Raw genomic sequence first — 23,362 nt, 5'->3', positions numbered from 1 at the left:
GCGTGAAATCCCCCCCGTTTGCATGGTGGGGTTCCGCCCTGTCCTCCTGTACAAAGCAAGGAGGGCCCCCAGCTCCTCACAAGAGAGTGGGCTCCCTCGGGCATCAGTGAGAGAGCAAAGTCCTCCAGGAGTGGAGGACATTTCTTACTGTGACCCCTGGGTGCTTCTGACTCCACAATCCTGATGCCACTAGCTCTTAACAGTGGCTCATTGATTTGAACAACAGATATTTATCCGGGGCCTCTCTGCTGAGCACCTGGCCTGTGCAGAGCACTGCGGCTCCTGTCTGAGGGGATGAGACCGTGGAGCAGGGATGTGGGAATGGGTGTAAAACAAATGAGAACCTGTGGGGAAAGCACTGGGCTGCCAGTAGGGGCACGCCAGCTTCGGGGCCGTGCTCTGCAGGAGAGCCTCCCAGGCCACTCCCACGCCTCTCTCCTGTGCTGTGGAGGCGCCTGGTAATGACCGCTGGCCCATAGCGTCTTCCCTGCACCTGGCCTTGGGCTGCAGTGTTTCACTATCTGTGAGATAGGTGCCACAGCCATCCTCATGGGTGGGGAAACTGAGGCACTGGAAGGTGAAGGGACTCCCACTGCTAGGTAGTGGCAGGACTGGTGGGGGCAAGTCCCTGGTGCAGACAAGCCTGGAAGGGGTCAGCATGGGTGATGGGACCAAATATCTTCCAATTATAGGGAGCTTCCAACAGTCAGGGCTGGGCAGGCCCCAAGGTGGTGGTTGACAGTGCGAGTGGAGAGGCTAATGAGCCGCTTTCTTCCTCTCCCCCTAATGAAGGCCTCGGGCTCTGGGCTCTGCATCGTCTCAGGTTCTGCATGTTTGAACCTCAAGGAGTCTTCTCTTAGGGTCACATCCTCCTCCAAAGACAGCCAAGCCAGGGAGAGGGCATTCCCCTAAAAATGACAAGCCCCAGAAGGGAGAGTTTCCATGGCAACCCAGAGCAGTTGCTTGGCAACTACAGGACCCCAAAATACTTACCTGCTGGAAAGCTCAGGGCTTGGGGCTTTCCAATGGCCTGTGTGTGGACCTCAGCTACTCCTCATGGCTGATCCACCCCCACTTGGCACCCCCGCCGCACCCCCTTGATCCTTCCTGAGGAAAACCCCAGCCAGCTCCCCACTTCCCATCACCTCACCCTGCCAGCTAGGAGCTGGCACCAGGCCAGTCCCCTAGCAACGGAGGCTATTTCCTGGATACCTGAGTGACAGGTGACAGTGATGAGGGAGAAATGTCAAAAAATGCAGGCTCAGAGAGCACAGTGAATGAGGCCTGGTGCCAGCCAGTGAGGGGCGGGGGGCCTGGTGCCTGTGCTTTGCATCCCCTGTACCCTGCAGCCTTGAGCAACCTGGGCCGGGGCGCAGGATGGCAGGGCAGGGAGTGGCTGGGGTGTGTGGAGCCTGTGGAATGGGGGGACTGTGGTTCTGGGCCCAGGGGGAGGCAGGCAGCCTCACCATTAAGGCTACTGGCTTTGGAGATGGACACCTGAATCTGTGTCCCGCCCCGCTCAGCGCTTGAGACGGGGTGTCCTAATCGGGGCGTTGAACCCCTCTGAGCCTTTCTGCTACCCTGCTGTGAAGAAAATAGCCACCTCTGAGTTGCTGTGGAGATGGAGGGAAATGGGCCCTCTCAGGGGCTGCTTTAGTTTGTGGGTGCTGACCCTGGGTCCAGCAGTGCAGAGTACTCAGATGGGGGGGTGTCCAGCCAGAAGGGAGGGAGGTGCCAAAGCCCCGGGCCACAGGAAAGGGCCCCCGTGGTGGAATGCAGGGTGACTTTGGAGCTGGTATAGATGAGGTCCAGTGGCCTGCACCTGTTCTCTCTGGGGAGGGCAGTGAGGGGTGGGGATGTTGATACCCCCCCAGGAGTTCAGGGTACACTCAGGGAACCAGGATTATAATCTCACCATTCTCTCTCTGTGTGACCTTGGGCCATAAGCTCACCCCTCTGAGCCTCCCTGCCCGCATCTGTCACACAGGGAGAGGGTGTGCCCACTTCTGGAGTTGCCCGGAGGCTGGCCTGGTGCCCTGTCCCTGTGCTGGACTCCTGTGTGGGGTCTGTGGGCGGTGGGGTCTTGTGGTTGATCCCGCGGGACTGCATAGCCAGACTCCGCCTCGCAGACCCCCGTTAGAGCCAGCCAGCGGTGGGGGGGGGGGGCGGCGAGGGTGGCGCAGACAGTGGCCCCAAGTGGGGCCAGAGGTCTGGGGGAGCAGGGCTCCTGGGCTGGCAGGGAGCTGCAGGCTGGGCTAAATTCGTGCTGGTGGTCCTGTCGAGTGCTCAAGCCTGAGCGCTCGGGTGGAGAAGAGGGGCCCAGGAAGGGAAAGAGGCCACCCCTCACCCCCCCTCCTGCTAACCCCAGGAGAAGGGGCAAGGGAGGAGGGGCAGGAGGCTGTCAGCTGTCAGAGGGAACTAAGATACCAAAATATGGGAGTGCTGACCCCACCCACCCTCTGCTCCCTGAGCGGTGGGTGCAGAATTAACCAAAATGAGGCTGCCCAGCATCCTCCCCTTAAGAGGGGACCCAGGTTGTCCCCTCCTTCTGGGTTGGATGGGATCCAGAATTGGTTCTCTTGGGAGAGGCACAAGGGCCTCTTCTCTGTAGTCTACCTGACTATGTAGAGCTGGTCAGTCCAGAGGAACGTGTCCTTGGCAAGTGAGTGGCCCAGAGTCCAGAAACTCCCCCACCTGCACCCCTTCCCCTCCACTCACCCCATCAGGACTCCATCCTGACCACAGGCCTTTGCCCCACTAGGCCCTTTCCCTGCAATTGTCCGGCCCCAAACTGGGAGGGTAAGAATGTGGGGGAGGAAGAGGGTACTTAAGCCCTTGGAGCTGTTGCCACCTGAACTTCATTCCAGTGGGATTTTTACTCTACCTACCCGGCTCTGACTAGGCTGTGGGCCAGAGGGAGGAGGCAGCCTGGCCCTGATTATCTCCATCACCATCCATCTCAAAGGGGCCCTCGCCCCTGGGGCATGTGGGAGGTCGAGGTTGTCTAGAGGTCAAGGGGGAGTGGATGGGAGCCCTGGCTTTGACCTCAGAACCCCAGACAGCTAGCTTCCTTAATTCTTTTTTTCCTTGGTCCCCTCACCTGTGGACTCATGGATATTAAGGTGTATGAAATGTTCCTGAAGCACCTGGCACTTGTCACAAGCAGGCCCTCTGCAGGTGCAGGAAATGTCTGTTCCCCTCAATGGAAGGCAGATGGCCGAGTGGCCCACCAGCTGTGAAGACTGGCAGCCTTCACTGCCCTTGGGGAGCTGGGGGCCAACCTGAGTTGAATCCACATTTTTCCAGGTGGGGAACCAGGGGCCCAGAGAAGTTCAGCAAATTGCCCAGGACTGACTTTGAGCCCCACCTGGATCGCCTCAGTCCCTGAGGCCACAGTTCCAGGCCCAGAGCGTCCACAGGGTATGCTAACCAGGAAGTTACCTGGAGTGTCCTTTGACCCTCTGGTTGCTCAGGGTTGAAATTCAAGGGTGAGGCAGTGGACCTAGCCCTGGGTGGCAGGGAGGTGACAGCTGTGGGCTTCGGGAGTGGGCAGGTGCGCAGTGTCTGTCCTGGGAGGGCTGAGCTGGCCTCCCTCTCATAGCCGCCAATTGCGATTCTTCAGGATTTCAAGGGGAGTTTCCTTCCCAGACTCTCGGGACTGGAAAATCCTGGCACAGAGCACATGCGCCTTCCCCTCCCTCCAGCCCTGGCACCGAGTGGGCACAGGGTAAGCCCTGAGGGAATGTGGACAGTGGGGCCATGGAGTGGCCATCAGGGTTGCCGGGTTTCTGGGGGGTGCCTTTGGTGATGATAGGCACCATTGAGTGACTGTGTGACCATGTGCGTTATCTTTTGCCACCTGTATGCATGGCAAAGTCCAGCGTTTGACAGAAGGACAATGGTTGGCAGGAGGGTGGGACAAGGGCAGTGTCTCTGAAACGGGTCACTCAGCCCCAGGGCCCTGGGAACCCAAGGCATTGCCCTCCCCCTCGCCTGGGGGAATTTCCTTGCTGGAGAAGGCCTGTGGGAAAGAGGGCAGCGGGCACCGGCCCTGCCACCTCCTGGCAGCCAGCTGGAGCCCCAGGTCCTTTCCAGAGGCCAGGGCAGCTCAGGAGGTCCCCCTCTGAAAGGACAGTCTTGCTTCCCAGCCCCTGAGCCCCCACAGGCGGGTGGTGGCGCCGGGCACGCAGTGTCCCTGGCACGGCAGGCCGCCTCCTCACTACAAGGGCCCGTTTGTCCCAACTTCGCTGGCCCTGAAACCCCAAGTAACCAGGCTCTGCTGGGCACAGGGGCTCAGCTCTCTCTCCTCAGCCTCAGCAGACCCTGGTTGTGCTTTCTGAGGGGCTTCTTAGCCCAGTCCAAACACTGAGGCAACTTCTACATTACCATGAACAGAGACCCATTCCCCACTCAAGGGCATGGGACACCCAAGTTTAGGAAGGAGGAAGAACAGGTTGAACCAGAGCTGAACTGCCTGCCTCTACCACTGACACCTGGAGGCCGACTTGATTTCTTAGTTTCTTCCCCCCACCCCCCACCAAGAAAGCTTGGCTGCCTGACTCCCCTGCCTGGGCTTGCCTCCCACGTCTGCTCCCAGCCTCGCTCTCAGGAAAGCACTTTCATGGCAGGTTGGCAAAGCGCCATGCTCTTCCTCCTTGCCATCCCTCAGGCTATTCTCCAGCCTCATCACCTCCTCCAGGGAGCTTTCCTGGTGATCTTCCCACAAGGAACACTTTGGCCCTGAACTCTGAATATTTTCGAGTCCGGGAACTTTGAAGCAGGAGGAACCATTTGGACCATCAGGTCCACTTGTTCATCCAGGTGTTGGTTGGAGCTCCCATGGGCCAGGAACCATGCCAGATACATCAGGGAGCAGAGGCCCTGCTCTCAAGGAGCTTGCACTCCTTCCAGTTTTAAAAAGAGGGAAGAGCTTAAAGAGCGCTTAGAACACCAGAGCCCTTTCCACTCCTGTGATGTGCGTGCCCGTGTGAGGGGTATAGCCATCCGTCTACCCGTCAGCAGCGTGAGGCTCACGACAGGCCAACAGGCATCATTCAGCACTTGGGCATGAGGGGCGACCAGGACAGGTGTGGCTGTTGTCCTCAAGGGAGCTTAGAGCCCAGTGAGGTGGTTGGGGGCAGGCATGAAACTATCCCACAGTTGGTGAATTGATTTTATTAAGGTTTTTTACTGCATGTTATTTTCCGAGCTCAACTACCCTATTTAAAGTCACAGCACCCAAACCCCCTTCATAGGCCCCGTCCTAAGTGCTTCCAGCCGATATTTCATTTAACCCGGGCAGGCTTTTGGAGGCAGAGGTCATCCCACGCATGGCCCAGGTTGAGGCTCAGCAAGGGAAGTAACCTGCCAACTTCCCCCAGCCAGTAAGTGGCAGGCTGGGGGTTTGAATGCAGAGTCCTAGCTCGGAGCTGCCGCTTCGACTCTTAAAGTTCTCAAAGTTGAACATTGGGCTCCTTGGGAGCTGGATGTGGGGGCAGGCCCGAGAGGGCAGGGAGCTGGCCTCATCTGCCATGGGAGGGGGCTGCCGGTGCCCTTGGCAACGCTGGCTCCTGCCGGGCATGACGCCAGCGGGAGCGGCTGGGGCAGGGCCTGGATTCTCGGATCTTCAGCTTCTCAGCAACCTGTATGACTCAGTGGGTTGGTAAAAGGCCAGCCAACGCAAGGGATCCCTGTGGCAGGCTAACAGCAGCCGGAGCCGCCGACCCTGGGTTACTCTTCTGCCTGGGGTGGGGCCAAACCTAAGTTTCCAAAACAAACACCCCCCCTTTGTCCCTCAGCAGGTGCTTCCTGTGGCTCAACCATTCTGGGGGTTCCCCAGGTCTCCCTTTTCTGGAGGCTGTCCTTCTACGAGTCACTCTGAGGCTGCAGCCCCCATCAAGCCTCCTGGAAAGCAGGGGCCCTGCCCACAGAAGGTCCCATGGGGATAGAATCGTTCTGGGCTCTTGTTGTAGAAGGCGAGGAGCAGCTGGGAGCACCAGCCTCAATACCAGACTGCTGTGTGGTTTTGGGTGAGTTTGGTACCATCTCCAAGTTTTTGTCTCCAAACTCACCTGCAAACCTGCCTCATGTATCGTGACAATTAAATGATAGCCATACCGGCACATCAGTGAATAGTGGAAATGCTAAGGGGTCCCTGACTCGGGCTTAGTCACTGGGTTGGTGGGGAGGGCAAATGGGAAATGGAAGTCAGAATCCAGAGCTGGGCCTCATACAGGGGACAGACCATCCACCCTGCTGACAGGGACCCAGCAGTCCCAAGCCTGCCTATGCTGCTGGGAACAAATCCACTTGTGATCTTGAACCTGGTGCAGAGTGGAGGAAAGCAAGCTGCCCTGGGGGCCGATAGGCCTGCTGTGCACCTCACCTTGGAACTGACCTGCTACGCAGCCTTGGGCAAGTTATTTCCCTTCTCTGGGCCTGGATTTTCTCAGTTCGACAACAGATAATTACTGTGGCTTCATCAGATTCTGAGTGGGAAAGTGCTTTGTCCCCGTGGAGGAGCACCAAAGGCAGGGCCTGGCTGGGCTCTGGGGGAGTAGGGGCTGTAGGAGCTGCTCCCACCTCCAGGGCATCTAAGTGTGGGCAAGTATTTGCCTCTAGGTTGTAGGGTGTCCGATGCTTGCAGTGCATTGGTCCCTTGGAGTCTCTCAGTCAGAGCCGAAGAGGGGGGAGAGGCCAGGTATGGAAGCATGCCTGCACCTACGCCCTCCCTCTTCCTGGCTCAGGGGCTGGGTCACTGGCTTTCACAGCTGTGGCGTCACCCCTACCTAACAGAGCCAGGCTGGCAGGGAATGTGTGTTAAGCGACTTGATCATGGGCCTCAGGTTCCCAGAAATGAGGGGGAGGGGAGCTGGGCTGCCCCTAGCCCCCAGCCAAACCCCGAGTCAGGTCAGAAGGCTGCAGGAAACAGGAGCAAAAGCCAGGCGAGGCCTCTCCTATCTGCTTCCTGGACAGGATGTCGTTCTGTGTAAACAGCTTTGAGAGGAGTCACCACTCTGGCTGAGTCACAGCTCCTAGCGACAGCCACGCAGTGTTTATCAACAAGGCGCTTCACCTCCACCAGGGCCTGCCCCCAGGAGCTGGGAAGGGGGAGAGGCCCCCACAGATGTGGGCTGTAGCAGGCCCCCCCCAGGAGTCCTCCCCCAGAGAGGGCTTGAGTCTGGGCAGAGAGGAGCGTTGGAGCACATCTGTGCACACGTGTCTGTGAGCCGGTTTTTGTTATGTCTGGGCTGGTGTGTGGCTGGCCAGGTGCGATATTCCCACGGCCACCTGGCATGGAAGGCAGAGCACTGTGGGACCGTTGGCAGGTCATATTGACCTCGGTGTCCTGGGAAAAGTGAGGGTGTTGGCAGCGAGAACAGCACCAGGAGTCAGACAGGACCGTAGTTCAGCAACCTCCGTACTTGAGGTTTGGCTAAGAAAGATTTCAGAGCCAAGACTCAAATTATGAAAGTTTATTTAGAAAGTCACAGGGGTAGAAAAAATGGGCTCAGGTAACAAGTTACAGAGGCTAAAGAGGGGCCCTTGGAGTTTAGGAGAGAGAAGGGTAAAGGTAACAGGCCTGCCGGGGAAGGGGAGGGTGATGGGAAAGGCGGGAAGGAGCTGGCAAGCTCAGCTTCAGAGGGGAGAGGGAGGGCTGCGGGGCCCTCCGGGCCTAAGGGCTTTTAAGGGCTGGGATTTTAGGGGTGGTCCCAGGGGAGGGTCTCAATAGAATATTCAGCAGCTTTCCAGGTGTGTCCTTTCAGGGTCCTGGTCTCCACTGGTTGGTCAGCGCCAGGGCAGGGGGTCGTTAGTCAGTGCAGTGGGTCCTGATGTCAGCCATGGCGTCGCTTGTCTGGTTTTGCTGCGTTTCTGGGCCTGGAGCTGAAACCCAGCTGAGGCCTAGATGTTATCCCTAAGGGTTAATGGCCTAAGGGGGTGGTGGTGCAAGGGCCTGCATGGGAGTCGCATGAGGCCAAGGAGAAGTCGGGGAAGGTCCAAGCCGTGTGACCAGCAACATGAAAGGTCAGGGGGTCACCCTGGGGGCCAGGGCCTTGTTTTCCCCGTTTTGCTGGTTGCTAGGCACCCCGAGCTTTCTGCCCTGATGACCTTCTGTACCTGACCCAGCGTCCTTGCTCTGCTCATGTCTGTCTAACCTCCTACCACAAGGGGAGAGTGGAACCATCTGGTGTGACAGTGGTCAGGGCTGGTGTGAGTGCTCCCAGAGGCCATGGCTGCACAGAGCTCCAGGCACAGTAGGTGCAAATGAAGTCCCCTGTAGGCCAAGCCTCTGCACGCAGCAAAGTGGTAGGGGTGCAGATGGAATGTCCCTAACTGTCCCTAACTGTCTGCAGTCCGGTCTTCATTCCAGGTGGTGACAGTGATGTGGCACACCATATGGTGACACCAGACCCACAGGGAACAAAGGCGCCTCTGCTTTCCTTCCTTGGGAGGAGGATTGGGTGCACTTGCTCCTCCCGTCCCAAGGCCCTGCCTTTCTTGCCTGCAGCTGTGACTCAGGCCAAGCCTGGCCTGGCTCTGAAAGAAATAGCCCCAACCTGGGCACTGAGGCCAGGCAGACCTGTGCTAGAGGCTGGGGCAGGGGAAATGGGGGGGTGACAGGCTGGGAGGCTGAGAGGGGTGGTAGTTGGAGAAGAGCCCAGAAAGGCTAGTTTGGGCACAGGAGCTATGGAAGAGAGATGTGGTTCCCTGCACGACGCCTGGTTCCTGGGAAGCACTCAGTAAATGCTTGTTAAATCCAAGACAATACACAGACATACCTAAGAGGGCAGCCTGGTTCACAATGGGTCCCCATCACCCCCTACCCCCTCTTACTCCAAGGGCCTCTCAAGCTCTCCCCTGCGCTCACACACATTCACACAGATGGAAATGCTCTCCCATCCCCTCTCCCATTGGTTCCTTCTATAGCACTAGGCCATGGTCTCACCTTGAGATGAGGCCACAGCTCAGGGAATGCCCCTCATTTCATCTAATGCCCCCAAAGGCTCTGGAGAGCTCCCAGGGGGACCAGACTGCAGCAAGGGATATCCGAGGTCACACTCCTGACAGCTGGCAACATGGGGCTGAGAGGCCAGGTACCCAGGGCTGTCTCCCTCCTTGGAGCTCTACCGAGCCCTGCCTCACCTGGTCCTGCTGGAGTCTGCTCAAGATCAAACCCTCTGGCCTGTTGTGCAAGCCTACCCTCGGGAAGGGGTGGACCTGAGTGTGGCTCTGTGCCACCCTTGTGGCCTCCCTGCCTGGGGGCCAGGGTTGCCTTGCAGCGCCCAGCACGGTTTGCTGCTTTTCGACAACTGGCATTTCTGAGTTCTCCACTGGGATCCAGTTGCAGGGCCCACGCCGAGCAGACAGACCGCGGACTGCCATCTGGAGCTTGCTCTCGGGGACCGAGCAGGCTACAGTACTCCTGGCGCAGGGGCAACACCTGCCAACGTTCACTCAGTATTTATTACATGCCAGGCACTTGGGCAGGCCTGTAACCGTGGGAGATGCTCAAAGTGCAGGTCCCCTGAGGGCTGACCGCGAGCCAGGCCCATGCTGAGTTCCCGTTAGATCCTCCAGCATCCATGTGCCCATTTTACAAATGAGGAAACCGAGGCCCAGAGATGCTAAGTCACTTGCCCAGGGTCCTAGAGCTGGCTGATTCTGAGCCTGGTCACCTCTGCTGTTGCTCGAAGGTCAAGGTTAAGTGTCCCCATTGCACAGCAGGCTGTAGTGACGCAGGAGGCGTGGGAGTGGGGAGGAGAACCTGCAGGGGTGCCTGGGTGGAGGTGAGCACTCAGGGGCTGGGGGCAGGGAGGACTTTGGATTCTCCTGGGGGTGGAACAGAAGCCACTGAAGGGACTTGGCAGCAGGGGGAGATGTACTTTGGCCTTGGGCATGAGGGTTGGCACAGAGAGGCGGGAATGTCGCTGCTGCAGGGTCCACCTGGAACCCCCAGCTTCATTTCTCTGATACCCACCCACCCAGCCCTCTGCCTCTAATGCGCACCCACGTCCCCTCCTAGGGGTGGGAGTTCAAGGTTGAGAGCTCCGGGGAGGGCTGGGGAGGGCGGGATTTGAGTTTGAAGAACCTCTGTACCCCCCCCCCCCAATGGATCAGGAAACTGAGGCTCAGGGAGAAAGAGGAACCTGCAGGTCCCACGTGGAACCAGGTCTCTGCTCACGGGCTCCGAGCCGCCTGCTCAGCTGTGTCCCACGTGCCCCACAAAGCCACCGGAACAGGATGTGAGACATTTCAAGAGCCAGAGCTGGCCTGGTGGGGCTCGGTGGCAGGGCGGCCTGCGGGGCCCATCATGTGCCTGCAGGCTGGCTCCAGAGCCTCTGCGGGCCCCCCTCTGCTCCCTACCTGCACAGCCCTGCGGCCCCAGCCAGCTGCCCACCAGGCTCCCAGGAGGGTAAGGAAGCAGCCCGGGCCCTCCGCCTCTGGGTCGCCCCGGCACCTCTGGGTTTGGGGACGCGGGCCCTGAACCTGGCAGCAGGAGCGCCTGTGGGCTCTGCTGAGCTCTGCACAGACGGGTCCTGCGTTCTCCCTGTGAGGTCGTGGGCAAGTCCCTGCTCCCCCGAGCCTCAGTTTTTCCATTTGTCGAATGGGTGTTGGACTTGGTCCATGGCTTCTACTGTCTGCTTTTACAGCAAAAATGAGAAAAATGGAGGCAAGGTTATGAGTTTTTCTTAAATGTATTAATTTATCGACCACCCCTTTTCCTGACAGCATGCCCTCTTGGTTACTGTTGGCGTCTTCTGAAATAATGGTAATTGTGGTGACAGTATTGTTTTTTATACTACCCTACTTGGCAAACTAAACAGTTGGCAACCCTACTTTGGTTCTGCAGTTTAAAATGAAATCCCTTACCTGGGTGCCAGGGGTGGAGGCGCTCTGAGTGGGAGAGGAGGCTTCCAGGATGAGGCCAGGGCCTAGAGTAAGCGGGATCTTGGGTGTTCCCCCCACAGCACCTGGCTGGTTCACACACACTTGGTCCCCCGCTGGCTGAGCCTGGTTTTGATCTCGGTGACTTGTACCTGCCACCTTTCCGACTCTAGGTGTGATTCCTCCACAGGCAGGGGGAACCAGTACAGGGCCCCGGGGTGTTGGAGGAGACGGCTAGGCTCACCCCAAGATAGCAGGTCTGAGCTGGAGCCACTGGCCCCTCAGGATAGAGCCCCATCCACACTCCCTTGGCTGGCCCGTGGCCTGGTACAAGCGGGAATTCCTGGCCCTGCCCGTCATGGGAGCAAGTATGACAGCCATGTGAGTGACACCAGGTCTAGGCACTCGGGTGCTCGATTCCACTGGGGCAGGTGGACAAACAGGCAGACTGGCAGAGGCCTTCCCGAGGAGCCCGGGTTCCACCCCACCATGGCCCGGGAAGCCAGGCCTGGGGTGCCCAAGGGCAGGAAGGGCTGGGTGTTCCTTGCCTGCATCTCTGTGGTGACCGCCAGGAGGTGGGCCACTGCCCGCCGTCCTAGTCCTACTATCCGGAGCCCCACACCTTGGCCAACACCTCTGCTAGCCCCAGCCTCGGAGGTGAGTTCCCAGGGCAACCAGTGCCGCTGCAAGAGGCTGGGTGGTTCGCCTGGTCTTCCCCTCCCGTGGGAACTTGTTGAAGGAGTTTGGCTGGAAGCCGCTACAGGGGAGTCTCCACCTGCCACTGGGTGTGAGAGAAGGGGGAGCGCTGCCTGTGGCGCCCGCCTGTCCGAGCGAGCCCTCCGGTCTGTCTGCCTGCTCCTGGGCCCGTCCGAGCGAGCCCTCCGGTCGGGCCGGTGGGCGGCCCTGGGTTGTGTTAGGTGCTCCTCAGATTACAAAGGACTTTTGTGCTTTGTTTTACCCTCGGCTCTCCTGAGAACCAGGTGGTGGTATTATTATTGTTGTTGTTCCCATCTTACTGATGGACGTTCTGAGGCTGTGTGTGTGTGTGTGGGGGGGGGTGAAACAGCCTGGGAAGGTGCAGAGCAGGGGCTTGAACATATCTTGGCTCCAGATCTTGAGGAAGTTTCCCAAACACACAGGAAAGAATGGTGCCATTGGGCCTGGGTTGTTCCCGGCCCCATGGTGTTGTGACAGCTGGCTGAGCACCCAGCAGAGGAGGGGAGGTCAGGGGCACGCTGGGGTCCCTCGGGTGTGATGGGTATTTCTCAGGCAGGGTATGGTGTCTCCCACCCAGCTCTGCTGTGGGACAGTGCTGCCTCCTGATCAGTACCCCCGCTTGGGGACAGGTTTGGGGCTGAGACCGGGACCTGCCGGGCCATGTGTGCCCAGTGCTCACCAGCGTGGGCTCTGTGAGGGAGGTGCCTTCTGCTTCCATTTCTCACCCTGCCCGTCTCTTGTTCTCCGGGTTCCAGGCTCAGTGTCAGTCTCGGTCTCTGTCTGTGTCCCCTCTGCTTCTCTTCATCTGTCCTCTCCTGCCTTCCTCCTCAGGCTGTCACCTGTTGGTTTGGTAGCCTTTAGAGGTGTCAAGTGTCAGTGCCCCTGGCATGTTGGGGCAGCCCACTTCCCACTGTGTAGACGGCATTCATGGCTGTGACCCTGGACTGTGCGCTTGCTCTGTGAGTGTCTGTCAGCCTCCAAGGGTCAGCGGCAGGGGCTGTGAGCGCTCCTTTCCGGGGAGGACGGCAAGCCTACAACGTGCTCATGGCATCCCAGAGCGGGCCGTTTCTGTGGCTCCAGGCGTTGATATATCTTGTTCTCATTGTCCTGGGACAGTAATGCCCAGTGAGGTCAGAGATTTGGGGTGATGATGTCACACCCTCCACCCAGCATGGTCTCCTTAGGCTTGGAGGTTGCCTCCTGACCACCTCTGGGCTCTGCCCCCTGCCTGTGGGGATCTCCTCTTTCTTTGAAGGAAGAGAGGCCCCTGGAGGTTCCCAGAAACCTAGCAGCAGAGGTGGGGCTAAGCCACGCCCACCCGCTGTTACAGGCGCTCCCACACTGGGCTCAGGTGTGTCACCTCCTGCCAAGGTCTGTGCTCATCCGCCCACAGAGGGCCACCCCAGGACCCAGGCAGGCCAGGAATGGTGATGTCTGTGTGGGGGAAATGACGGAGGAGCCTGGCCAGGCCACACCCTCTTCGTGTCCTCCCTGGACTCTAAATATAGACCACAAAAGGCAGACAGACAGGGTAACCTTGACCTTCCAAGAGAGGTAACAGCTTTTCCACCAAGGCCTGACCTGGAACCTGGCCTCTGGTCCTCACTGGGCCACCCGCTTCCTTCGTGCGTTTGGCCAAGCCCAGGTTGGAGGAGGTGATGCCAAGGCCTGTGGTTATCCTGACATTGCCTTGAGCCCAGTTCTTGCTCTGAGCCACTACACACCTGGCAGACCTTCCAAGAGCTGCCCAGAGGGCCCTGTGATTCACCCATCAGGGGGGAGGGGGAGGCGGGAAGTATGGGCGAGGCGGAGGAGATGATGGCTGGAAGCCCTGGGGATTGGTGCAGTTCTGTGTGAGCCTGGTTGGGTGTGGCCAGAGAGACCCAGAAATGCAGTTAGTGCCTCACCTAGCAGTTGGTCTTCTGCCTGAGGATGTGCGGGGCGAGGTGGGGGGAGCTTTTGAAGGGTGAAGACTTCTCTGGCTAACTTATGTTAAGGGGACCATGGTGGGATGAAAGTTGGAAGGGAAAGGGGCCCCAGGTTTGGCCTGAGCACGCCTTTCCCTTAAACAGGAGGTGGCTGTTCAGGGGGCCTCTAAGCCAGGGAGTGATAGAAGGCCCAGTGGGGCCTGTGGCAAACCCAGACATGCCCTGGCTGGAGGGGACAGCTGCTGGTCAGCTCCCTCCCAGCCTCCTGTTGCTTATGGGAACACAGACCTTGTGTGGCCAGGTCACCTGAAGTTACAGGAAAAGCCAGAAACGTGGATTTTTATGTGAAATCACCTGACCTTTCACGGTTGGCTCAAAAATTGAAAAACATTTTGCTAGCCAAACAAAATGCACGTGTGGGCTGGGTTTGGTCTGGGCCTTGTGCCTGGCTGTCTGTTCAAAGCCTGTCTTTGGAGCATCCTCTGTGAGCACCATCCCACGTGTAGGACGGCCCGTACAGCATAGTGGTGTACTCAGGGGTTTCTCATGACGGCCAAGAAAGGGTAGGTGCACTCCACAGGGAAAGGCTGGGAACCTGGGACAGCTGGGGTCGGGGCGCACCGTGAGCACAAGGAGGAAAGGAGTGATGCCAGGTTAAAATAATCCCATGGGTCCTACAGTGCTCTGTGCTGTTCCTCCCAGCAGCCCCTTCCACGAGACGTGCTCTGCCTGTGCAGTCTTGTTAGTTATGCCCCCTCACACAGGAGAATGCTTGAAGGTGAGGTGACCTGCTGGGGGAATGGGGTCACACAGTAAGAAAGGGATGGGGCTGGATTCAAACCCAGCCTTTCAGTGCCTGAGCCTGTCTATGCCACACTGCCACCCTGGGAACTAGGTGTGTGTGTGTGTGTGTGTGTGTGTGTGTGTGTGTGTGTGTGTGTGTGCATGCATGTGTGCACACAGCTGAGCCATGAGCAGGCTTACCGGGACCCCAGAGGGGAGTCCCAAAGCGAGGGCATGTGTAGTGATGAAACTGCCCACGTCTCCCCTCCCCCACTTACCTGACACCCAGGACCTTCAAAGCCAGAGAGGTGGTGGCGTTGGGTGCACTCCTCTGTGCACTCATGAGTTACATGGTCTCTGGGGGCCCTTTTCCCAGCTGTAAAATGGGCCTGAGTTTGTTTCCCAGGCCCCTCCCTGGGAGAGAAAGTACACCCCCGGCTGGTGCTGGATTCATTTGGCAAGTTCTGAGAGCTTGGCCCCAGGAGAAGGGCTGGGAGGAGAAACTTTGAGCCAGAGGGCAGCGTCAGCTGTCCTGGTCACCCCTTGGTTGCTCTTTGAGGTCATCCTTCTAAATGTACCCTCCCCACCTCACCCTCCCCAGGGTCAGGTCATGGAACCTTCCTAACCCCCTTCCTAGGGACCTCCATGCCAAATCCAATCTACGCATCTTGCTTAAAAACAAACAAAAACAGCATTTATTACATGTGTGATTATAAAACAATTTTAGAAATAGAAAATTCAGACAAGTGAGAAGGAAAACTGTAGTAGAGTCCAGAATAACCACCAGGACTTGAAGAGTAGGGCCCTCTCTTATAGGACCAAGGTTTCCATAAACATGCTCTTATAGGAATCCATGTCCACATCTCGGCTGCCACCTGAGGGTGAATTCCTAAGAGTGGGATTACCGGGCCAAAGGGCATAGTGTTTTTAATGTGCTTAATAGAATCCCAAATTGTTTTCCACCCTCACTGTCCCTGGGTGCTTAGGTGGGCACACAGTAGGAGCTTGCTGGGGCCCTACTGTCCGTGGATATCTGAGGCTTAGCACACGGTGGGTGTGCAACATATGCTGTGGTTATGTGTAGTGTGGTCCTGCCCTCTTGTTTTACAGGTGAGAAACGGAGGCCTAATGGCATGGGACCGGTTCTGGGGACGTTGGTGGCATTGGCAGGGCTGCTAACAGTGATTATGGGCCTCAGTGAGGGTTGAGGCCTGACGCCCGAGGCCCCAGCATTGGGTTAGGTGTGTGTGTGGCGGTGGGGGGGATCTGTTCATTTATCCATCTACAGACACTCTCTAGGTAACCTCCAGGATCCTTCTTCCCACCCCACTGGTTTCTAGAAAGCATAGAAGGCTTCCGAGCCCTGCTGCCTCCCCAGCCCTCAGCAACCTCACTTCCTCCCTCACCTGTACCTGAGGACACAAGTGGTCCCAGCTGACAAGGCCAGCGGCAGGTGCCCCAGCGGGTATTTGTACTTCTTGATCTCTTACCCTTGAAGGCCTTTATCCCTCAGCCCAGTGATGCCTGGTCTCCTTTCTCCCCTCACCTCCCTGACTGCTCCTCCTCAGGTAGCAGAAAGGAGATAGTAAGGCAAAGGCCCCTCTCCGCACACCAAACACACACCCCAACACTCAGGCCTTCCAGATGCACGTGGGCACCAAAGACAGGACCGTGGTTCCAGGACTCCGGAGCTCACAACAGGGCCCAGGCGCCAGCTGAGTGCTGTTGGTCAGTAACCCGGTGGAATGCTCTCAGATGAAGAAACTGAGGCTCAGAGAGGTTAAGCAACTTGTCCAAGGCCACAGAGCTAGGGAGGGGCTTAACTGGAATTGTGGGAGGTGGGTCTGACTCCAGGGCCTCTGACTCCACGCGTACACAAGTCACACACCTACCCAGCACACACTGCGCGAGCGCACGAACCCACGCAAAGTGCCTAATCGCGGTGGCCGCAGCCCCAATACACACCCAACGCCCGTTCCCCGAAGCACACGCGCAGCCGGGAGGCTCGCGGGCGCCGCGCCCGCACGCACTCGCCGCCCTCCGCATCTCCGGCCCCGCCCCTCCACGCCGCAGGCCCCGCCCCCACGCCGCAGGCCCCGCCCCCGGGCGCGGCCCCGCCCCCGGCCTGACCTCAGCGGGGCGGGGCGGGCGCAGAGCGCAGGCAGCGCCGAGCCGCGCGGGCCTCCGCCGCCCGCGCCGCCCCGGGTCCCGCGGCCCGGCCGGCCGCCCGACCGCTGCGAGCCGCCCATGGTGCAGCGCATGTGGGCCGAGGCGGCCGGGCCTGCGGGCTGCGCCGAGCCGCTGTTCCCGGGCTCCCGGCGGAGCCGCAGCGTGTGGGACGCCGTGCGCCTGGAGGTGGGCGGCCCCGACAGCTGCCCGGTGGTGCTGCACAGCTTCACGCAGCTCGACCCCGACCTGCCGCGCCTGGAGGTGGGTGAGCCAGCGCGGCCCAGGGAAGGGTGGGCGGGCGCCCAGCGTCCTGATCGTTCGGGAAGGAGGGTCCTGCAGAAATCCCCCTCCTTGCTCTAACCTCAGGGCAGCAAGGGGGACGTGGGGGCCGCCAGCGCAGCCGGTCCAGCAGTTTAGGGGCCAGAACTGGGTCTACTGGCCCCTCTACCCATCCCAGTGCCTGCCCTCACTGAGCCCAGGTGTGCCAGCCTCGTGCCCCTGCAGCCCAGAGAGACCTGACTCCGCGGGCTGTCATTGTCTGTTTACGTCTGCGAGCTCCCGACTGCAGGGGCTGGGCCCTGTGGCACCCTCCGTGCCGGCCCCGGCTTGCACAGGCAGTTAGCTTCGCAATACAGGTGACGAACTAGTGGTTAGGGCGGCACACTCCTGGAATCCCCAGAGGTGGTTTGGACCACAGTGGCCTTCCAGACATTCCTTCTTTCGGGTCAGAGGTAGATCTGGTGTTCAGGGCTGCTCAGAGGAGGGGAGTGGGGGGGAAGCAGGCCTCCAACCTGTGGGGTCAGGTGTCCAGGCAGGGAGGTTGGGACAGGGACCTCCTGTGCCCGGAGGAGTGACTGACTCATTGCTGCTTGATTAGAAAATGCCCCAACACCAGCCCTGGCCTGGTAGTTCAGTTGGTTAGAGCGCTGTTCAGATACGCCAAGGTTTCAGGTTCGCTCCCTGGTCAGGGCGCATACAAGAATCAACAAATGATGCATAAATAAGTAGAGCAATAAATCCATGTTTCTCTCTATCTCTCCCTCCCTCCCTCTCTAAAGTCAATAAATAAAAAGTAAAAAAAAGGAAAGGAAAATGTCCCAACACCTTAGATTTGAGAGGATTCAGAGAAGGGGAGATGTGCTTGTCACCAGCGGGGGTCAGGGACTTGTTTCCAGTGTGCTCTGTGCAGCCGAGTTCAGGGGGTCATGGAGTCATGCAGGCTGGGGGCAGTGATACCTTCCTTGAACTGCCTGACTGTGCACCTGACCCCTGCAGCAGAGACAGCAGACCCAGGGATTGAGCCCCTCACCCCACTCTGCCTGGGCATGGGGCCCGGTCGGAGGCCAGCCCTGGGTTGAGGGGCTCAGCACGTCAAAGCCGAACCAGAGCCTTAACAGTGAAGTTCCTGAGCCCCCTTGCTGTTTAGGGCCCCCTTGGTGTCCTGCACCCCCCTTTATCATTTTAGGCCCTGGTGTGTTGTAATTGCTGGCAGTTTACAGCCTGGGTCTTATGTCTCTGTGTGTCCCCAGTACCTAGACAGGGCCTAGATGTATATTTGCCCAAGGATAAAGTGTGTCTCCATGCCTAGCATGGGGGGAGCTCTGGGGGGCACCCCGAGCCTGGGAGACCCTTTACTCCTGGGCTTGGCGTGTTCAGGACTCTCATCCACCCAAAGCTTTGGCTTTCATTGGCGCCTGGAGCAGGACCCCTGGGAGGCCTGACACCAGCCCAGCACTCATCTGACTTTCATTACATCTGGCAGCCAGTCGGGCTTTGTGTGCCGGGAGGGTCTAGCCTGCATGCTCACAGGGGCCAGGCAGGTTCCTGGCCAGGGTGGGGCCTGCTGCTTGGCCTCCCCCCCCCCCCCCATGCATCCCTGAGGACCTGAGAGAGAGGCAGATATGAGCCCAACCCTTGCCCAGGGGTCGGCCTTGTCTCTGCCTCCCCTCCCCCCTTCCCTCCTCCTCTCCCTCTCTCTCCCTCTCCTGCTGCTGTTGTCCGGGCCTCAGCACTAACTAGATCCAGGCCATGGCCACTGTTTAGAATCAAAGGGGAAGCTTCTGGCTGGGGCAGGAAAACCAGGGTCCTGGCAGAAGAGGCCACTGCCGGAAACCAAACACAATGACCATTACCATGGGTCGGTGGAGGGGGCGGGGAAGTCCCTGTCCCTCCTGCCAACCCTCCCTTCCCATCCTGGGGCTGATTTCCTGGTCGCTGTAGTGTGCCAGAGCTGAGGCAGCCCTGCTTGTGGTCCCTGTCCTCTCTGGAAACCACCAGGCCGTTTCTGCCTTCCATCCCCCATTTCCCCTACAAGCCTCCACCCGTCCTTCCCTCTGGGCTGCCAGATGTCCTGTCACATCTGGGCATCTCCCCACTCGTCATCTTGATTCTGAGCCAAGCCACCACTGACCCAGCTCAGCCTGTGCGGTTCTGTGCTTCTGGAGTTCACCCGGCCTGTGCCCTGTCTCTGGGCAGGCCACTGCCTCACCCAGGCAGTTCTCCAGTCTGTAGCATCTACTGGATGCAGACACCACTCCATTCCAGCTGGCTTTGCCCAATACTCCAGAGCAGGTGCCAGGCCCAGTTTATAGGGGACTGGAGCTCCAAGAAGGGAAGTCCCTGATCTAAACGAACACACAGCCAAGAAGGACGCAGCCAGGATTTAAGCATGAGTTATGTTCTCCTGGGTGCCTGTGTGCAAGAGACCAGAGGGATCAGAGAAGGCTTGCTATCGAGGCAATTTTAAGTTCATGAGGAGGACATTGGAGCTGGGGTGGTGGTGGGGAAAAGAACCAGGCCCAGGCAGCCCAGAAGCCCCCTGGTCAAGTGAGGGATAGGGATGCTTATAGACCAGGGGAAGGCAAAGTGCTTTGGGCTAGAGCACACTGTGGGGAGCTTCCAGGAAGAAGCTAGCCCACAGCTGGCCCCCCAAAGGTTTAAAATAATAGCTCATAGGAGCCAGAACTTTGTGGGAGGCCCTGTGTTGAGTAATTCCATGCCTTACATCATTTTGTGTTCAGGACTATCAACAGTCCATTTAACAGATGTAACAACTGAGGCACCAGAGATTAGATTGTACAACCTCTCTAAGCGAGCAAATGGCAGAGGCAGGATCCTGACCCAGTGTGCCTACAAGGCCAAGTGTAGTCTATAGGTGGAACAGAATGCGGGAGGCTTCTCTGTTCTTGGGGTAGAGATACACAGCGGGGTCTCCTTCCACCCTCCCTGCCTCCTTCAGGCTCATCTGATCTCCTGACCCCACTGTATGCAGGTCTTCATTTCAACCTCCAGGGCCTTTGATCTGGAGGCCCCAGAAGCATGGCCTAAGGTGTATGTCTGTCTGTCTGCCATCTGCAGAGCCCCTACAAACCCTCTGGTTCCCCTCTTGCTTTGCTCCTCGGGCTGCAGGAGAAGGGTGGGTACCTGGCTGGTTCTGGCTGCGAGATGCTTGAGCTTGCTGGGCTGTTTCCCTGGAGGCTCAGGGAAGGCTGCGCAGCAGGAGCGGGTGGTGGGGAGGTCAGCCCTAGGAGATGCTGGATGGCTCATGGGCAGGGCTGGGGTCCCATCCTCCGCCTGGAAGTTGGACATACCCAGGCCCCGTCTTCATTGGAATTGGTTTGGCCTCTGAGCGAGCCAGTGGGGGCGGTTTCAGGGGCTGCTGGCTGGCAGCCCAGACGGCTACCATGACGTGGCACCGTGCTATGGCCACCCTGTCCCAGGCTTGGGCCTCCAGCCTCACAGGCCCAGAAACACCATGTTCCTGGACACACAGCTCCAGTGAAGCGACTCCCCGATTCAGCTCTGAGGATCTGCCTGCTGCTGCCTGGAGCCTAGAGCAGGAGGCTGGCCCACGGCTGGGAGTGAGCAGAGGGCAGGGGAGCAGGGCGGGAGCGCCCAGCAAAGGGCTGGGAGTGGGGAATCTGGGTGCGGGTGTTGCTTTGGCATTTTCCTCTCCTGTCCAGGGAAGTGTTGGGTGCTTGCTCTGCAGTCAGGCCTGGAGGCGTAGTGTTGTTCTTTTGAACCGAGAGGCAGAGTTGAACGTGCTGGTGAGGAGCTTGGCTCTAGGGGGAAGAGCGGCTCTGGAATGCTGGCTCGGCCCTGCAGCCCTGGACCTGCTCCCGCTCCCTGAGCCTCAGTTCCCTCTTCTATAAAATGGACCTGGTGTCAGTTCCTCCATTTAGGGTTCTGGTGAGGAACGAGCGAGACAGGTGGCCTTACAGGTGGTCCCCATAGTGCCTGGCACAGCATCAGAGCCCGGTAGGTGGTGGCTGCCCAGTTGTGCTTCCTGACCAGGTTCCAGGGCAGTGCCCACACCCTGGGCTCCAGGTCAGTGTGGTGCTTCCTGGGTCTAGCTCTCGTAGCTGACCTCGGCGTGGGTGCCCTGGACACCCCCTTTCAGAGAGAGGTGCGGGTGCGGGGAGTTGGGCCTGGCCTCCCCGACTGGCTGTGTGACCTGAGGCAGTCCTTCCCGTCACTGGTCTCTTCTACCTCCCTGTGACCAGGGGCTAGACTCTGTTCTGAGGCTGTGACCATGGCAGCCACCAGTATAGCAAGGCCCAGATGTGTCTCTCTAGGACACTAGAGTCACAGGCCAGGCTTCGAGCCCCTGCCTCAGCTGCCGCTTCCTGGCTCGTGACCTGGGCGAGTGCCCCACCTGGCTCCTTCCTCATCCATCGGGGGGTGTTGGGAGGATTTAAATGTGGTGAGTGTGCCGAGGGCCTGGCGCCCAGGAAGAGGCCACAGGTGCTAGACACTGTGGTCCACGGCGTTGGGACTGGACTTTCAACCAGCCCCACCCTACACCCTAGGGACCAGGCCACCCTCCTCCTCAGCCATCACCAGCTGTGACCCCTCGTGGGCCTGGCCTCTGGTGGCCCACTGGCCAACAGTCAGGACCTGGCCCTGGACAGGCAGGAGGGAGGATGGGTGGTGGGCCAGGCCCGCCTGAAGGCTGGGTCTCCTCTCCCCACTTGAGGCCACTTAGGGGCCGTCTGTGCCACTGGGCTCAGTGCAAGACACCTAGCTGCCACACCAGCAGGGTCACTCATATTTGGCATTGTCATCCTACCTGCCCTGGGCTTATAGTCTAAGAGATGTGCCAGGACTTGAGAAGCCCTGGTTCTCTTCTCAGCCTGGATCATCCTTTTGGCCTCAGTCTCCAGCTCTGTATAATGGGTACCTCGGCTTCCTGAGGGCTGAGCAGCCCTCTTGATCTGTCTCACATTTGAGCTCCTGTAACGGAACAAAAGGAGAAAAAGTCAGAGAGCTGCAGGGCTGGCTCCAACCCATAGACTTTAGGGTGACCTGGCCCCCCTCCAGGTTTCAGGAGCCTCTGGCAGGCCTTCCACAGGTTTCCTGGGAGTTTTTTAGTCGTCAGCTCTGGGCTGTGTGCGTGCCCCGTGTTTTACAGCAGCAGCATCAGGTCCTGCTTGCTGGGCACTTTCGTGTGCCAGGCGCCAGCCTGGGCTGCCAGCATTCTTAGGACCGCCGCTGTCATCATGTTAGAGAGATGCTCTTCTCATTTCACAGAAGCTCACTGAGGCCGAGGGCTGAGGGGCTCAGCAGAGCTGGAGTCAGAGCCCTTCGTGAGAGACTGTACTCGGGTCTGGTGGGCCCTGAAGAGGGGCCTCATGCGCCTAGGGCTGCAGGGGGCTGGTGGGAGTCAGGGCCTCGGGGCAGCCTCTGTGACGGGGTGGACCCAAGCAGCAGTTCAGAGTGGTGAGCTGATGCACACGGAGGCCCTGTGGCCGGAGCCACCCCTTCCCTCCCTGAGGGACCTGAATCTCTCCTGTGCAGGAGAGGAGACTGCAGTGTATGCCGGAGCCCCTCTCCTTTGGCCCCAGCCCTTGCCAGGTCTCCTGAGGAGGAGCCAGTCTGCAGCCAGGGGCATCTGTGGCCCCTAGTTGTCACTTCCACAGGAAATGTATATGAGCGGGAGCAGAGGGCTCATCAGGATGGGAGGTGGTGCAGTCATGAGCTGCTGCCGGGAAAGGTGGCTGGGCTGGGGAAAGGCCCTGTAGGTTCCATGAGGTCTGTCCCCAAATAAGGGGTGGGACTGCCCTGGCAAACCTTGACGGCATTTAGGCTTGGCCTGCAATCATTCGGAGACACAGCATCCTGCTGGCCTGCCACCCTGAGAAGGCTGATCCAGTGACATATTAACAGATGCCACCCAGGCCATTTCTCCTCCTTGTCCCCAGGGCTCTTGGCTGTACTCTGAGGGACAGTGGGGTGTGGGACACCCTGGGTGCCCATTCTCCTGGCCTCTGCTCACCAGGGCCTGGGGCACCCCACCACCCTCACTCCACGCGACCCAGGTGGTGAAAGGCCAGGCAGTGTAGGTGATGCACAGCTACTTACTGGGTCCCAGAGCCCTGGGGACGTCAGCAGGTGCCTGCTTTGGGTGGGACAGGAGGCTCTGTCCCCTGAGGACATAGTATCCATGGGACATTCTTTTCTCCCTAACAGCTCAGTGCTGCCCAAGGACGCTTGCCCTCAGGACATCTGTTTGCTGGGCCAGCCCCCTCCTCCCCCAAGGGCTCCCAGCCCCTGCCAAAGTGTCCTTGGGGGCCTGCTGCCCACATGACTGCTGCTCCTGGGCTGTAGGGCAGCCTGCTCTGCTAACATGGTGGCCCAGGGTCATTTGTGGGCACCAGGGCCCTGCTCTTCCTGCCCCAGAGGATCCTGGGGGCGGATGCCTGGGCTGTTGGCGGCTTTCCTTCTCTGTCCCTGGCAAGGGGGTGAGAGCAGGGAGCAGATGCCCCACTCTGCCACTCTCTGTCCAGGACCCGGGAACTCGCTCTAGAGTCTGCCCCGGTCATCTCTCGGTAGATGGTTTAAATGGTGCCTGCGTTCAGAACTGCTGTAATGGCCTGGGT

The 23,362-nt window shown here is 59.1% G+C and overlaps 1 protein-coding gene across 4 annotated transcripts in view; it reads left to right on the top strand.

The window, feature by feature from the left end:
• RALGDS (ral guanine nucleotide dissociation stimulator) overlaps window positions 1-23,362 on the top strand; it is a 42,560-nt gene that overhangs the window by 3,251 nt on the left and 15,947 nt on the right. For 2 of the 4 annotated variants that reach the window (XM_081150546.1, XM_081150548.1), the window contains exon 1: window positions 16,474-16,745. The exons of 1 other annotated variant lie outside the window; for it this stretch is intronic. In XM_081150546.1, the coding sequence (XP_081006672.1) occupies window positions 16,563-16,745 (183 nt within the window). In that variant the 5' untranslated portion in view covers window positions 16,474-16,562. Of the gene's footprint in view, window positions 1-16,473; window positions 16,746-23,362 lie in introns of those variants that run through there. One more of the 4 variants, XM_081150547.1, reaches the window with a different exon arrangement.

The sequence above is a fragment of the Miniopterus schreibersii genome (genome assembly GCF_964146895.1).
Source record: "Miniopterus schreibersii genome assembly, chromosome: 11".
NCBI lineage: Eukaryota > Metazoa > Chordata > Mammalia > Chiroptera > Miniopteridae > Miniopterus > Miniopterus schreibersii.
Note: the sequence above shows the minus strand (reverse complement) of the source record. Positions and strands in the feature narration are given on the sequence as shown.